Source organism: Styela clava, chromosome 8 (genome assembly GCF_964204865.1).
Source record: "Styela clava chromosome 8, kaStyClav1.hap1.2, whole genome shotgun sequence".
In the NCBI taxonomy this organism is placed as follows: Eukaryota; Metazoa; Chordata; class Ascidiacea; order Stolidobranchia; family Styelidae; genus Styela; species Styela clava.
The window spans coordinates 6,083,105-6,097,516 of record NC_135257.1 but is presented as its reverse complement, the minus strand read 5'-3'; the positions used below and the strand labels follow the sequence as shown (position 1 = coordinate 6,097,516).

The window sequence follows — 14,412 nt, the reverse complement described above, 5'->3', positions numbered from 1 at the left end:
TGAGACATATATTTATAATCATCAGCTTGATTTCTGAACAATTATATTCTTATATTTTAATTCTGCTGATTTTACTATTTGGTTATATCTAAGGATTTGTTCCAAAAGAATTGTTTTAAAACAATTGTTTTAAATCGAGTTTTTTTTGCCTGCTTTGTTTAAAATGGCTGTACTATTTTATTTTTTCGTATTAAATAGGTTGAAGAAAAATGAATGTAAAAACTTGCCAAGCGCCTCTTATTTGCAAAAAATTCTTCAAAACGCCACAAATAACGATAGAGGATCATGCACACCTTCTCATGTTGTAACTCAGTGGTTGGCGCAGTAAGACGCAACCGATAACGTAACACCGTTACGTAGTCGTAAACGACCCTGCGACAAAACCACCTTGCGAAAATTGAAATGCGATCGAATAAATGAGTTTGTATAATCTTGAAAAACTCTATCACTTCAACCTTAAAAACAAAGCTTGCTAAGCATAAATTAACCGGACAGTGTTAAATATAATAATGCCTTCATTTTATGAGAAAAAATGTCAATACATGAACTCGAAATCCACATCATAACAGATTACTTGAGTCGCCTTGCATCAGAGGACTCTTACGATTAACATAGGCCAGACTAGCGTGTCTCATCCGCCGTCGATGTAATCATATTATTCATTATCGCAACCCACTCGTTTTGCCGAAGGCTGCGATTCCTCTAATTGATTTTGTAGTAGGCTTGTGAGCTAATTTTCATGATTTTTCTTACTCAAAACGTCTCTTTGATATCTCGGATAAACATTCCGGTTAAAATCTTATGACTTTTTTGGAGATACGAAAGTCGCGATAAATGTACGCAATAGAAGTAAAAGTCAAAATAGGAATTTTTACTTACATTTTTAAAATTATAATTCCGGCCGCGTGTACAGCTGCCCGAACGCAACGTTTTGGCGTAGTTTCGGGGCGATGCAAGGGGTATTTCAATAAAAAATACAGAAAAAATTTGATTTAAAACAAGCCCTTGTTTTAAAACACGATGTTTCTTTTTAGAATTGATAAAAAACAAAACCCTATATCACATGTTTTTTTGCAAACATTCTTTCCTTGTTGTATGGTTCGAGGTATTTTTAATAGTCAAATCTAATTATAATCATTCAGTTAATTAACATTCAACATCGAATACATCTATATTATTTAAAGAAAATTCAAGAATTGAAAAAATGACAAATGGAGTTTAGCCAATGATGCCTCGGGCAGGAAATTTTCTGATATTTCTGTCTATTGTCGGAGCCATCGCGAAATGTCGCACAAACCTGTCGTGACGAAAAAGGACGAAATTTTTGTATTGCGAACATGTTTTTAAAATTAACGGTATTTATTATTGATCCCTCTATAGTGTGATTGGGTTAACTTTATCATCATCTATCAAACCTAGGTAGTTTCCACGAGCTTAATCTTGTTTATTTTATAATAATAATAATAAATATTATTATATATTCAATATTATATTAAGTATAGTCATTTTTTATCCATATTGTTTCTGAGCGGGCAAATTCAAACTGTATTTATTTATTTTCATATCTAATGACATCTATATTTTTTTTTGATATGCTTTGATTCCATGGAATTTTTATACATTCATACGAATCGTTTCAACTATGGCTTATTTTCTAAAAATATTGGCCACATTTGTACTTGAGCTATGTTCCAATCGCCATGTCTTTTTAAAATAAAAATCGAAATCTCGACATTGAAGGATTGATTATCTTCTTTTATGATTTTGCAGATGAGGTTGAATATTCTACTGGCTGTTAACTTTGATCCTCCTTAGTAATCATGATAAGGCTACGTAATACTTTTTTGCAGAATTTCAATTTTCAAAAGAGCTCAAAAATTAAAGTAATATCAATTTTAAAACTTTTGGAAAATTTTTTTGCTAAAAGTTGTTGATTATAGAACATAAATGTTTTTATTTAATACTGTATATTTATATTTTACTTTTTTGTATAAACAGCTGAGTTGTCGAAACTTATTTACGATCCCAGTTCACCAATGAGAGAAAACGGTATAAATAAACGATAAATCAAAAATAATAGATATCTGTATGATGTTTTTGGAATAACAAGTATATATTTCAAGTAATTTTCAAACGTTGTACGTTGATCTTTACGTAATTCGAGTTAAATTATGATGGGGAACTTTTCCAAGATTAGGATCAGGAACTCTTCCAAAACATGGCACGTATTATTTTTTTCGTTTAATTCTTAGTATCATAGAAAGCCATTTTTGCATCTGCTACAGGACCACAGTTGGAGGTTCATATCCATGGTAAATTTATCATGCTTGGTTATGTTTAAAAATGATTTGTACGGACTCAATTTAATGTGGTAATTTGTAAAATGGTTATCTTTTAAATTACAGTAATGAAAATATGTTTAGAAATTTCGACCAATAGACGATGGTATCACAGTTTCGAGAGTAAAACTCTCCTATTCAAAAACCTATAAATACCACGAGACTTGTTCAGTTGTCAAGTCTCTTCTACACTGACACAAGTTGACGTTCTACATCTACAACTACGGCCTATGATCGACGTCATTGATTGGCAGCAAAAATGGAAACATCATACGCACTCTGCCTTATCATTGCGGCTTTAATCTGCAAAACGTTCGCACAAATCCCCGATGTTGCCCAACAGCACTTGGTAAGCTTACATTTTATCATCTAAACAAATTATTAATTTATTTAAAATCAGAGAAAATTAAACCTATTGTGACAAGTACTTACTTATTTGCTGGATCGTTGTCAAATGTTTGTTTGAGTTTCTTTACCACAACCTCGAGGAATCCCACACAAATTATCAAATTAATAATATGAAGTAATATTAATTATATGAAAAACATGAATTTGAGCATCGATCTATCTGTCTGTCTCTATCTAAAACTTCAAAAAGTCGTTGTGTTCTTTTCATGCTTTTACCGTTTTAACCTTCATTTCAGCCATGTCCATCGCCAGATCCATATCCACCAATATGCGATTATGATCAATACTCGTGAGTACATTTTAGCATATATGTGTAATAAACTACAGAATCAAGAATTGGTTTTGATGACAGCACTTTCATAGCTTGATTTTATTCTCGATATATTTTTATATTAGTGAATATTTATTATATTTTTCAGGCTATTTGACAGAGAGGTTCGCTGTGACATGTTGCATGTTAGTCTCTCTCCTCCATCCTCCTGTACATATGAAAAATGTTACGTTCCTATCCCGATACCCGATCAGCCATGCCCCTACATTGTCTATGGGTACAATTGCAGGTCAGTATGAATGCATATCAACTATATGGCTATATAGTTGACAAAATATACCTTTGCTTATTTTTCATACTGATACACAAAATATTGTGACTACATAAATTCCCACAAAGTTGTGGCGACATCAACGCAATCGCATGAAAAAACCTTATTATGAGAATGAACTATGCATAATTATATTAAATTAAAATAAGCCGCCCACGTTGAAACATACTTATAATTATACATATTTCATTAATGTTATAACAGTTGTGAAAATCCAGCTGAATATAAAGCTAATATGAATCAACATTATAGAGTAGATCTAAATCTTAACCTCTTATATTTTAAATCAAAGATCCGGAAATTACCCTAACGGATGCACCAACACAAACACTTGCCAAAGTACATACAAATGTGTACAAGTTCCGTATTCCCTGTTTGTCTACACGGTAAGTAGTTTTATTTACTTTTTATGATGTTCTTTCGCGTCTAGTATCTTGGCAACATCTCAAGTCATTTATCTTTAACGCCTGTATTAAAGCAAAAATTATCATTTTGTAATATAGTTACGAACTCGATATACACCGTTAAATTCTAATAAAACAGAAAAGTCGACAAGAAGTCATCCCAAAATGATGTGCAGCGTGTTAATCCAAAACCAATTTAAATATTTATCCAAGTTCGATTCAATTTAGATCTACAGCCTAAGAATTTTTTCTCATTTCTCACTTTCAGATTCCATATTGTGAATGCGGACCCGAACTCGGAATACCGCTTGGGTGAATGAAGTGCTTTCACCAAATCTTCGTTATGATATATAATATATATATATATCGTATATTTCAGAATACATTTTGAAGCACTTAATGTATGTAATCACAAGATTTCACGATTAATATATATCTTTTGAAATGCATATTTTTGCTTTCTTTCATAGCACGAGATGGAGAATTAGATAAAATTAATACAGCTTGACTTGAACAACTTGAATATTTTCTGACCAAACGGCAACCACTTTAAATAAGTGGAACATTTATTAGGGTTTATTAGGTAACATTTCTGTTACTTGTTATCCACAATAACATTGTTACGTTAGCTTTAGAAATGACATAAATAAAACAATACAGCATTTTAACTGAATTACACCGATTTTAAATATTCATTCGAGGTTTGAAAGCAATGCATGTACCTACCACCTTTTAGTTTCGACATTCTTTTCAATAATCAGGAAATTGCTGATGTTATATATACTTGTGCTTCACAATATGCTTTTCATTTCATCAGTCAGTTCAAATGCTTGAAAATTTGAATAACCATCGGATCCGAATACATGGAAGATCGATATTACTGATTGTAATATATAGATATTGCTCTGACTTACAGTTTGGAATTCATTTGTTTTGAACTAACTTGATGAATGACATTCGCATAAATCGACTATAGGTGTATTCATTGCTTGTCATAAAAGTTAGGACATTGGTGATGGCTCATCTAGAATTGTAGACTAAGAATTATACCTGCTTCCATATTAAGGAGGGAAAAAATTCGAAATTATCGAGCTTTCTCCTTGATGGAGTGGGGGATAAACGATTCGTTGACAACTGAGAAGCTGCTCTACCCTCATAATTATTAAGTGACATATCTAGACTACGCTGTCGGTATTGCTGTCGTCATTATGGCACCTCCATATACAGTTCGTATGTGGTTCAGTGGAACTATGATCAATAGATAAAAAGAAACTTTCTTAGAACCTTCATCGTATGAAATGATCACTCAAAGTTGTCAAGCTGGTGAATATACAGTCATGTATGTACTTAGATTTAGAATATATGCCATAGGCGATCAAATTCTTTTACAAAATAGCTTGAAAGGCTTGCAAAACAAGAATATAATATAATAAATTTTGGTAGTTTTTAAAACATTTCAAACTTCAAGAACGGGTTTTATGTGTGGAAATATAACTGGTTCATTGTCACATAAAGCATACTTTCAAACAGAATTGATCAAGTCAATAATGTATCGTAACCACCTAAGAAATACTATGGTATTGAACCAGACTCTTATTATTAAATGTTAAGACTAGTTTATAAAAATATGGTTGAATAATAATTCGCCTTCAGTGTCTTTCAATTCTGCGATTTCATTATTACTTAGTGATTACTTATCGATTTTAATCAGTAAGTATGTTGATAGGTTTTTGTCTGTTTGTCTGTCTGTCTGCCTGTCTGTTAGATGCACGCGATATCTCACGGAAGCGAGATTGAATCTGCTCCAGATTTTGTGGGCATTCATCATATGTCGGACCAGAAGCCTATTGATTTTGGATGAATTATGTCGTATAATTAGCGACTTATTAATTAATTGGTGATGGAACACAAGGTGTCACTATGGAGTAAATCCGCTGTTTTGTGGGATCCCCTAACTTTCGATCGATAAGTTTTTGGTCTCTGACCGATATTCTCGTTTATTCGTTACTACATGCCTGGGTCAGTATAAGTAATCGCAATTCTGTTCTATTTTGTATAGAATAGATCAATTACCATTTTATACCTCTAAACTATGAAATTCTAACCCGTTTTGTACATGTTTCGGAATGCGGTTGGAAAGCTTCAAAAAATCCTAAAGACATTTTTGTCACTTTTATCTTATTTTTTAAACTTTTTTCTAGTAATCATAAATCTATTATTGCCACTTTTTTTCGTATTGATTATGAAACTCACGGCAGTCAAAGTCACTGAAACTAAAGATGACGTAGGCTACCAGGTTTCTGAAGCTATTATTGGACACGTAGTGGACATAGCGATCGTTTCAATATTATGTTGTTGTTCTTGTTCTTGTTCTCTTTCTTTGACACGTTTTTAAAAAGTCGCTTTTCTCTTTGATTACTGGACCAATTGCTTTGAAATTTTTAGTGGTTAAAGATAAAAATTTTCTTCAGAAGGCTATTACTTTTTTTTGCTATGACGCCATCAAAATTATTACCATTAGGTGGCGCTACGTGTCCATATATTTGAGCATAGCTCTCTTGTTGGACACGTAATGGACATAGCGATCGTTTCAATATTATGTTGTTGTTTTTGTTCTTGTTCTCTTTCTTTGACACGTTTTTAAAAAGTCGCTTTTCTCTTTGATTACTGGACCAATTGCTTTGAAATTTTTAGTGGTTAAAGATAAGAATTTTCTTCAGAAGGCTATTACTTTTTTTTGCTATGACGCCATCAAAATTATTACCATTAGGTAGCGCTACGTGTCCATATATTTGAGCATAGCTCTCTTGTTGGACACGTAACGGACATAGCGATCGTTTCAATATTATGTTGTTGTTCTTGTTCTTTGACACGTTTTTAAAAGTCGCTTTTCTCTTTGATTACTGGACCAATTGCTTTGAAATTTTCAGTGGTTTAAGATGAAAATTTTCTTCAGAAGGCTATTACTTTTTTTTTGCTATGGCGTCATCAAAATTATTGCCATTAGGTAGCGCTACATGTCCATATATTTGAGCATAGCTCTTTTGTTTTTTTACAATGAAATGATAAAATTTTCCGACTACTAAAGAGTCAAGCTTATATAGTCATTATTAAAATTTTGAAGGTAGATATAGAAAAATCAACAATAAGAGACCAATGCTAAAATATTTGAACACGAAAGTTCGACTACTAACCCTAGTAGACTATGTGCCCTAAACAAAAATCTGTTTGCTGATCATTCAAATGCTTCAAATCAAGTATCAGAATAGCATCAATCCGCATTAACACACTAAGGGTTGATAAATATATATAGCATTCCACCGTTTTTTTTTAAGTAGTGAATATTTGAAATAAATAAATTGCCTACCAGCGACAACAACAGGATTTATCCACTAAAAATTTTGCAGCTATTATTCCTGTAGTTGAAAAAAAGCGAATATTTGACAACAACAACAACAACAACATATTAACAAAACGAACCATATGTACACTCCGCGTCCAATAAAAAAATTGGGAAAGAATTCAAATGAACACTTCCATCCTGGCAGCAGCGCACTTTCACATGAAGTCAAGATTATTCAATGTTTCCGCATGGTGGCCGTAGAACGCTGTTTATCAAAGCAAATAACAAAACACAGTGCCCAAATTAATTAGTTTCTGTTCTAATTATTGGTACATATGTCGCAAAATTTTCTCCTTTTAACTTTCAAACGCGATTTGCTACGATGAAATCAGGAAATCTCAATGGACAACAGTAACTACTGCTTGCCACAAGTCAACTTATGCCTTTTTTACGTTCCCACGGAACCAATTAGAGAAATTAAAACATTCGATCAAAAAGAAAACATTTTGGGCGACAATACACGGAAAAATTCTATCAAACAAACACGAATTTTTCTTTTTGTGCATCGTACATCTTGAAGTCACTGGCATAGGCAATATGAACCGACGATGAATATGCCAATCCGTGAAAGAAATATATTGACCATACTGGTAAATACAGGATCCAATAACATGTATTGAGCGGACCCGTCGAATGTTTCCCGGCTCATCAACTGGTGATCTCCTGCGCAATTCAAATATTATTTCCAAGTAAGAGATTTTCACGTCTTCTTCGGGAAGTAATATAATTTCGGGCTGCTGCAATGGTATGTCTATTCTTGTAGTTACGATACGACTGGCTATGTATAAATTGTCGGAATCTCTATTTAGTATATACACGACTCTCGAGTAGATTATAAAATGTATTTTTTACCTCTTCCGCTATATATTAAAACCAACAAACACATATAAGCGAAGTTTACAAGATGGTAAAAAAAGATATCGTTTGATATGCTCTTCAATTTTGAAGATCACCAGGTGTTGTAAACTTTCGCTGTACGAAATATGAATATGTTCGTTCAATATATATTATTTTTCTATCTTTTGATACACGTAACTTAGCAAAATGCCAATGACGAGTCACAGTAAAAAATAATGCAAAGAATAGTTTAACCTTTAAAAAAATATTTTGCGAAAATTCTGGGCTACAAGAACGTTGTTTGGCATACTGCTTTGCCACTGTTATGACAACCATTTACTTGGTGACAATCTCGAGAGAAAATAATATTCTCCTGCATTTGTTTTTTCAACACATGGAAGTATTTGAATTTTTATTTATGCAATAATTGAAACTGCTTTTTTGGGTAAAGTACATTTGTTAAACAAAAAACGGTAGAGAGTGGACCATGCTGTAGATGGAGCAGAAGGAAAAAGATAAACAAGATCACAAAAAAGATTGAAAAAATTCAGAAAGGATGAAAGATGAGAATGATTCACTTGAATGAGGCTCATGGATTGGAATCACGGAATTCAGGGAATCATTGAGAACAGCCAAATTTAACCTTAAAATCCCTTCAAAATAACTTGAAGTTAGCTTGCTTTCATTTATGATGCGTGTATGTTTATGTTCAAAACAAATTGTTTTATTCTTTTGCCTGGCGGCCATTAATTAGACGCGGTCAAAATAGAATTTTGAGACCTAAATTTCATGTCCGCAATCGTGTAAATATGTTTATAATTTGTCAATACAGTGGACCACCAGAAAATATTCTGTTGCGAAATCCTTAATCGAAAAATTGAATGACAAGATCCTACATTTAATTTTGTATTATACAACTTCGCTGCTACTGAGGCGCATCTTGTGGGACTATCATCATTCCGATTAAACGGATACTACAATTTTGGGTACTCCCGAAGTATGTGAACCAAGATGGCGGACACCAGAACGTAGTATGTGTACCAGGTTAGGGTTAGGCCATAATTTTATTCCAATTTCCCCTATTTTAGTTTCATTACGAGTTCGGGGACTAGTCATGTGACTCCCGTAGTATTTGTACCTGAAATTATGGCCTAACCCTAACCTGACACACATACTACGTTCCGGTGTTCGCAATTTTGGTTCACATACTTGAGGAGTACACAATTTTGACCCTTTAAAAAGGTGGGTGCCATCGCCCCTGATCATTGCATACATTGTTGGCGACAATATATTACAATAAACTCACTCAGAACTTTATAAATGAGTACGCAGAAACGAACAAAAACATTCTAAATTATTTTTGCAAGCTGCAATCTACAGAAAATAAAATATCATTTGTGGCTTTTCTGCTGCAAGTCATAAACATAAAAATCGCTTAGCATAATGTTTTTCCATTTTCAGTAACAATGAGTTTGAATAGAGGCATGCTGATGGAATCTATATAAATAGATACAAGTTCATATGGAGTCCATATAATTACAACATCAAATATTACCAGGTATATTCAGTATGAGATAAATAAAAACACAATCTGATCATTATCACTTGTTTAAATTATAAACAGTAATTCTCGTACTAGTTGAAGGTAAGACGCCAAACTTTGTAAATTATGTTTTCATTCTTGACTTTAAAGGTCGGTTTCATTTCGTTTTTTTAGAGTTGCTCGAAACTGTAGAAGTACCCGTTTCTTTTCTTTCCACTGATGTGGAATCTGGTTATATTCGCATATAAAAAGTTTCAATTGGGATGGTATGTATAGCAAACGATATATGAAGTACAAAAATATTTTACTTCTAAATATTTTGTGCATGTCTAATTAACATTTGAATTTGGTAATCCAATGTTATTACGAAACTCAAATCGATAAAACGTCTTGAGAGTTTTTTTTCATGTAATCATCGACTGTCAATAAATAGATATTGTGCGTAAATACCTCAATAAATGTTTCTCATTTTACATAGACAAATGATTCAGGTCTCGGTTTCCTGCATTTGTAAAGTTTTTTTCGAGAACTGCACTATCAAATCTGCATGAATAGTACAAGACAGTCACTAGCAACAAACATATTTGAGGTCATGAAGTTATGATGCTACTGTGCTTGTTACCGTACAAGAAAATTCGTGTTAATTGTTGACGATTCAAAACTGTCAGGTTCGTCTTATCAAACCACACACAATGGATGAAGACAAGACATGTGGACGATAATCACGATATTACATTTTCTACATTCCGATAAACACGAGATAAAAATAGGTAGGATTTTAGAAAAAAGTAAATCTCCGCTAGAGAAAATACACGGTATCTAAGCAACGGATTCTAAACAGTAATGAAAATAACGAACCAAAGGACCTCATTTACCCTCCCGTGGCACGATGAATGGAGTTCATCTTTAAAAATGACCATGGCTTATGTTATGTATATTATACAATTAGCAGCAATCAATTTTTAAATGTATATAATCATGACCTAACAGAAGCGCTTTTTGAAAAAAATCCTTTGTGAAATTTATAGTTGTATCGTGAATAATCTAAAAAAAGACCAAACTTGGGATAGAATATAACTAACTGTCATTGAGTCATATTTTCCCCCCTCTTTGAATACATTTGTGGAGAGTACATTTGCATCCACTAATGACTAAGCCATCACAGTTATTGCCAAACTTTTGATGTCTGTTTGTAAATATATAAAACAAACTTACAGAGTATATGAGTTCCGGCTATATTCCAGACATATATTTCTTGTCGCGTCAGATTGGATGAGTCAGTCGTACATTAGATTTGCTCACTAATCAATGTACACAAACAGAAATTTATATTTGCAAAATATGATTGACGTGGGATTCGAATTTCAAGTTTTTAATATTTAAAATTAAAACATCTATTTCGCCTGTCTTAAAAGTCTAGAGAATAGATCTTGGTATTCAGAGTACTCGTTCTCAAATATTTTTAGAGATTTCCTATTTTCAAACACTAGAGCGATGCTTAAATATACGGACACGGAAGTCAAAACGAAATTTTATATCAACATTCCCTCGAAAATCATATCATGGACGGAGCTGGAACTATGTAACAGGGACGGTAGAGAAACGTATCAGTACCTATATCAGGATATTTGTGCTTACAGGTCGCGTGACGTAGATTCATACTCTCAGACAATTGATTCGTGTCACAACTATATCATCAGATCTTTCACAGTACGGGTACCGTAGGTTACCTAGCCCCATAACAACTTCCGACTACCACTAAGCACGAGATCCGATGACAAAACCGATACAAGTAATTTTTTTGTTAAAGTCACCATACAAAACGTCGAAGTGAAAAACGAATCCCATAAAACCCCCAGAATTTTTCAAAATAATTAAAATAGCCTTCTGGAGACAACAACAATTTGTAACCACTGAAAATATCAATAACAACAACAACAACATAACAAGAACGATGATCCATAGGTCAACTCCATGTCCAACCAGACTACAGGTTCGTAGTTCTTCTATACAGTATTGTGGATTTTCTACAAAATAAGGACAACTTGTACATATTTATGCAACTTAATTCGTAAATTTAAAGCATCATGAAAGCAAGTTCTATTCTGGTTTATAACGTTTGATTGAGTACAAATCAAATATTAATGTTTCGACAATATTTTGATATTTTCGAAACACCAAAACACGTAAAATGATTGTCTGAAGCAACCCAATTAACATCCATCGGAGACAACGCGGTTTTGTCGAGATTACGTGTAATCCGATGGGCAAACATTATCAACGTGAAAGCCAAATTTCACCCTCTGCGTCATAGGCACATAAATTGGTTCCCACGAGGATCTGTGCACTATCAAAATCATTCAAGACTCGCAGGAATTATTTGTGGTTGCAAATGAGTAGTTCTGTTGTATAATTTGAAAGCCGCCGCGTATGATTGTTGAATCCAGAACTAAAAACGGATCGCAACTAAACTTGTTTAATAAGACCATGGTATGAAGTTCGATATACTAGCTATATATTTGATTAACAAATGTACGATAGGTTTAATAAAAATATTCAAAAGTCCAAGATTCAAATTTACGGTCATGAATGTGAAACAAGAGAGCATTGCTCAAATATATGGACACGAAATGAAGTAGCATGAAATCTTTTACTGTACCTGTAGTTCGACCATGAGACCGCAGAAATGCGATCGCGGAACCATGGCATGGTGCGCATTTTTTAATTTGATGACGTCATCACACCAAAATTCAAAGTGACAACGAACCCTGAGCCCACAAAAATATTTGAAATAAATAGAAGAGTACTAAATAAAAAGCCTTTCTAGCGACAACAACAATCTTTAACCACAGAAATTTTGAAGCAATTGATCCTGAGGTTGAAGAGAAAGGCGATTTTTCACAACAAAAAGATGAAAGTTACAAAATGACAAAACGATTCATTTCGTGTCCAATGAGCATATTCGAATTAAGTGAACGCTATATATTATGAGTACTGCGTTATCAACGATCGATTCAATAAATATGAAAAATTTGAAAAACATACCTGGTTTTGGTTTGAATAGCTCTATAAAATGGTAATGAATTTTTGGAAAGATTAATGAAAAGCTTACATTCTTTTCACCACTTCACCTCGTTCGACCTTGTTATGAAAGTATTATATCGGCATGTACAGACTATTTATCGTATTTATTTTAACAACTGGTATGTGATCTGATTTGGTAAATTTTTCTCAGCGACGGTGCTACAGACGACACTATCTGGAATGAATAAGCCACAGAAAAAATCTTCTTGAATGGCTAACTCTTTAAGCAGAATAGAACCAAATTTGAGGCATTTTGTTTGGTATTTTTATGAACAATTCGAAGTTTATAATTTCAAGAATAAATGGTACCCAAACATGCTTGGTGGTTGTTGCTTGGAATATAATTTCAGGACAACATTCACAATGAAGAAACTCTCCTTGAATATAATCTTGAATTTGTTATTGCTGTATATATAATATCGCACGAAAGAATGAAATAAACGTGATGAAAATAACATTCTGTGTTGGATTAGTCTCAATTTATCGGCCATGAATGAGGCATTTTATGCTTAACAAGCTATTTTTCCTACCAAAATCCTAATAAATTTACAAATACAATCAGGTATATTTGTATTGACTAATAGACTAAGACCGCCAGAAGTTATTTTTTTCGCAGCTAAAACCATTGTAAGTAACGTTAAAGAATTTCAAATATTTTCATTATTGTTCTTTTATCATGGACATTTTTTTCACGGTTTCAGAAACATTCTCGAAGTGGAGAATATTATCCAAGATGTGAGGAAGAAAATGGCTATACTATTGTTAAAAGTATTCGCGCAGTGGGGTGTGATTTTTGCGTTTAGTCACGCCTCTTCATCAATCAGTCGACAATTATCAATAACCCATTCCATATTCTGATACTGCGGCGTGCTACATATTCATTCAAACAATTATCTGTATTGGAGTAAATAGACGGTTTCCAATGATATTACTTAGAAGTTGTCATTAAATGTGAAGAACTTTTATTTACAAGATTTAAATAAAAAGTGAAATTCAAGCATTTTATAGTTTCAAAAGCGTGCCGTGGATTATGTCGCTAGCCCGTGACGACATTCCTTTGCGGCAATATTATAAGCTATATTTGGTATAGAAACATAACCACAAAAACCAAAACAAAACGACAGGTCATCAACTGACAAGAATACTTTTTCAGCAAAGCACTGACGGTGGTTTGTCCATACTCAGTATTAAGCAAAACATGGTCAGTGTATGGGTTCTATGTGTGAACGAAATATTATACCTACATTCCAGGCTTACTTAAAAAGCATTTAAATGAGTTGAAATTATTTTACTCGTCAAAATGTACGGTCATTTTAACGATAAAATGCACCCGTCAAAAATGATGTCAAGAGCACGGAATGCTAATATTATGAAATTTAATTTGGTGTAGTTGGGTAACAAACGGTTGGAAGTTTTTATTTAGATTTTTATCATTATTTTTCTAAAACAATTGCCATCATGCACATGTCCTGTCGCACAATGATGTAATACCGTTACGAAAAAGATAAAGTTAAAGATATTATTGATCCAAACCAGTCCTATCACACAAAAAAGCGTATGTTTCATTTTACTTGCGTTCTGTAGAGGTTTCTGAAAATTGTAAAAAAAAAACTAATTTTTGATTTCCCCACAACACAAGACAGTTAAGCAATGTGAATGTAGATCGTAATATACCGGAAATGTGAAGAACAATTGATGGAAATAAACAGCGTGTCCTTATTTGATATCCCATGGGGTTTAATATGCAAATTTGTGAACTTGCGGTAAGAATCCACAAGAGATCAAAATGAAT

At 33.1% G+C, this 14,412-nt stretch overlaps 1 protein-coding gene across 1 annotated transcript; it reads left to right on the top strand.

The window, feature by feature from the left end:
- Positions 1-2,312: 2,312 nt before the first annotated feature.
- LOC120346153 (uncharacterized) lies at positions 2,313-4,642 on the top strand. The gene is made up of 5 exons (XM_039415821.2): positions 2,313-2,688; positions 2,984-3,036; positions 3,167-3,307; positions 3,642-3,735; positions 4,022-4,642. Exons 1-5 carry the CDS (start codon positions 2,599-2,601, stop codon positions 4,067-4,069), a joined length of 426 nt encoding a protein of 141 aa, XP_039271755.1. The 5' UTR covers positions 2,313-2,598; the 3' UTR covers positions 4,070-4,642.
- Positions 4,643-14,412: the final 9,770 nt, after the last annotated feature.

Excerpts from the sequence above, each read along its gene's own strand:
- LOC120346153 (XM_039415821.2), top strand. The coding sequence starts at position 2,599 with ATGGAAACATCATACGCACTCTGCCTTATCATTGCGGCTTTAATCTGC. Across the intron at positions 2,689-2,983 it reads ATGTTGCCCAACAGCACTTG|CCATGTCCATCGCCAGATCC; the intron begins GTAAGCTTACAT and ends CCTTCATTTCAG. Across the intron at positions 3,308-3,641 it reads GTCTATGGGTACAATTGCAG|ATCCGGAAATTACCCTAACG; the intron begins GTCAGTATGAAT and ends TTTAAATCAAAG.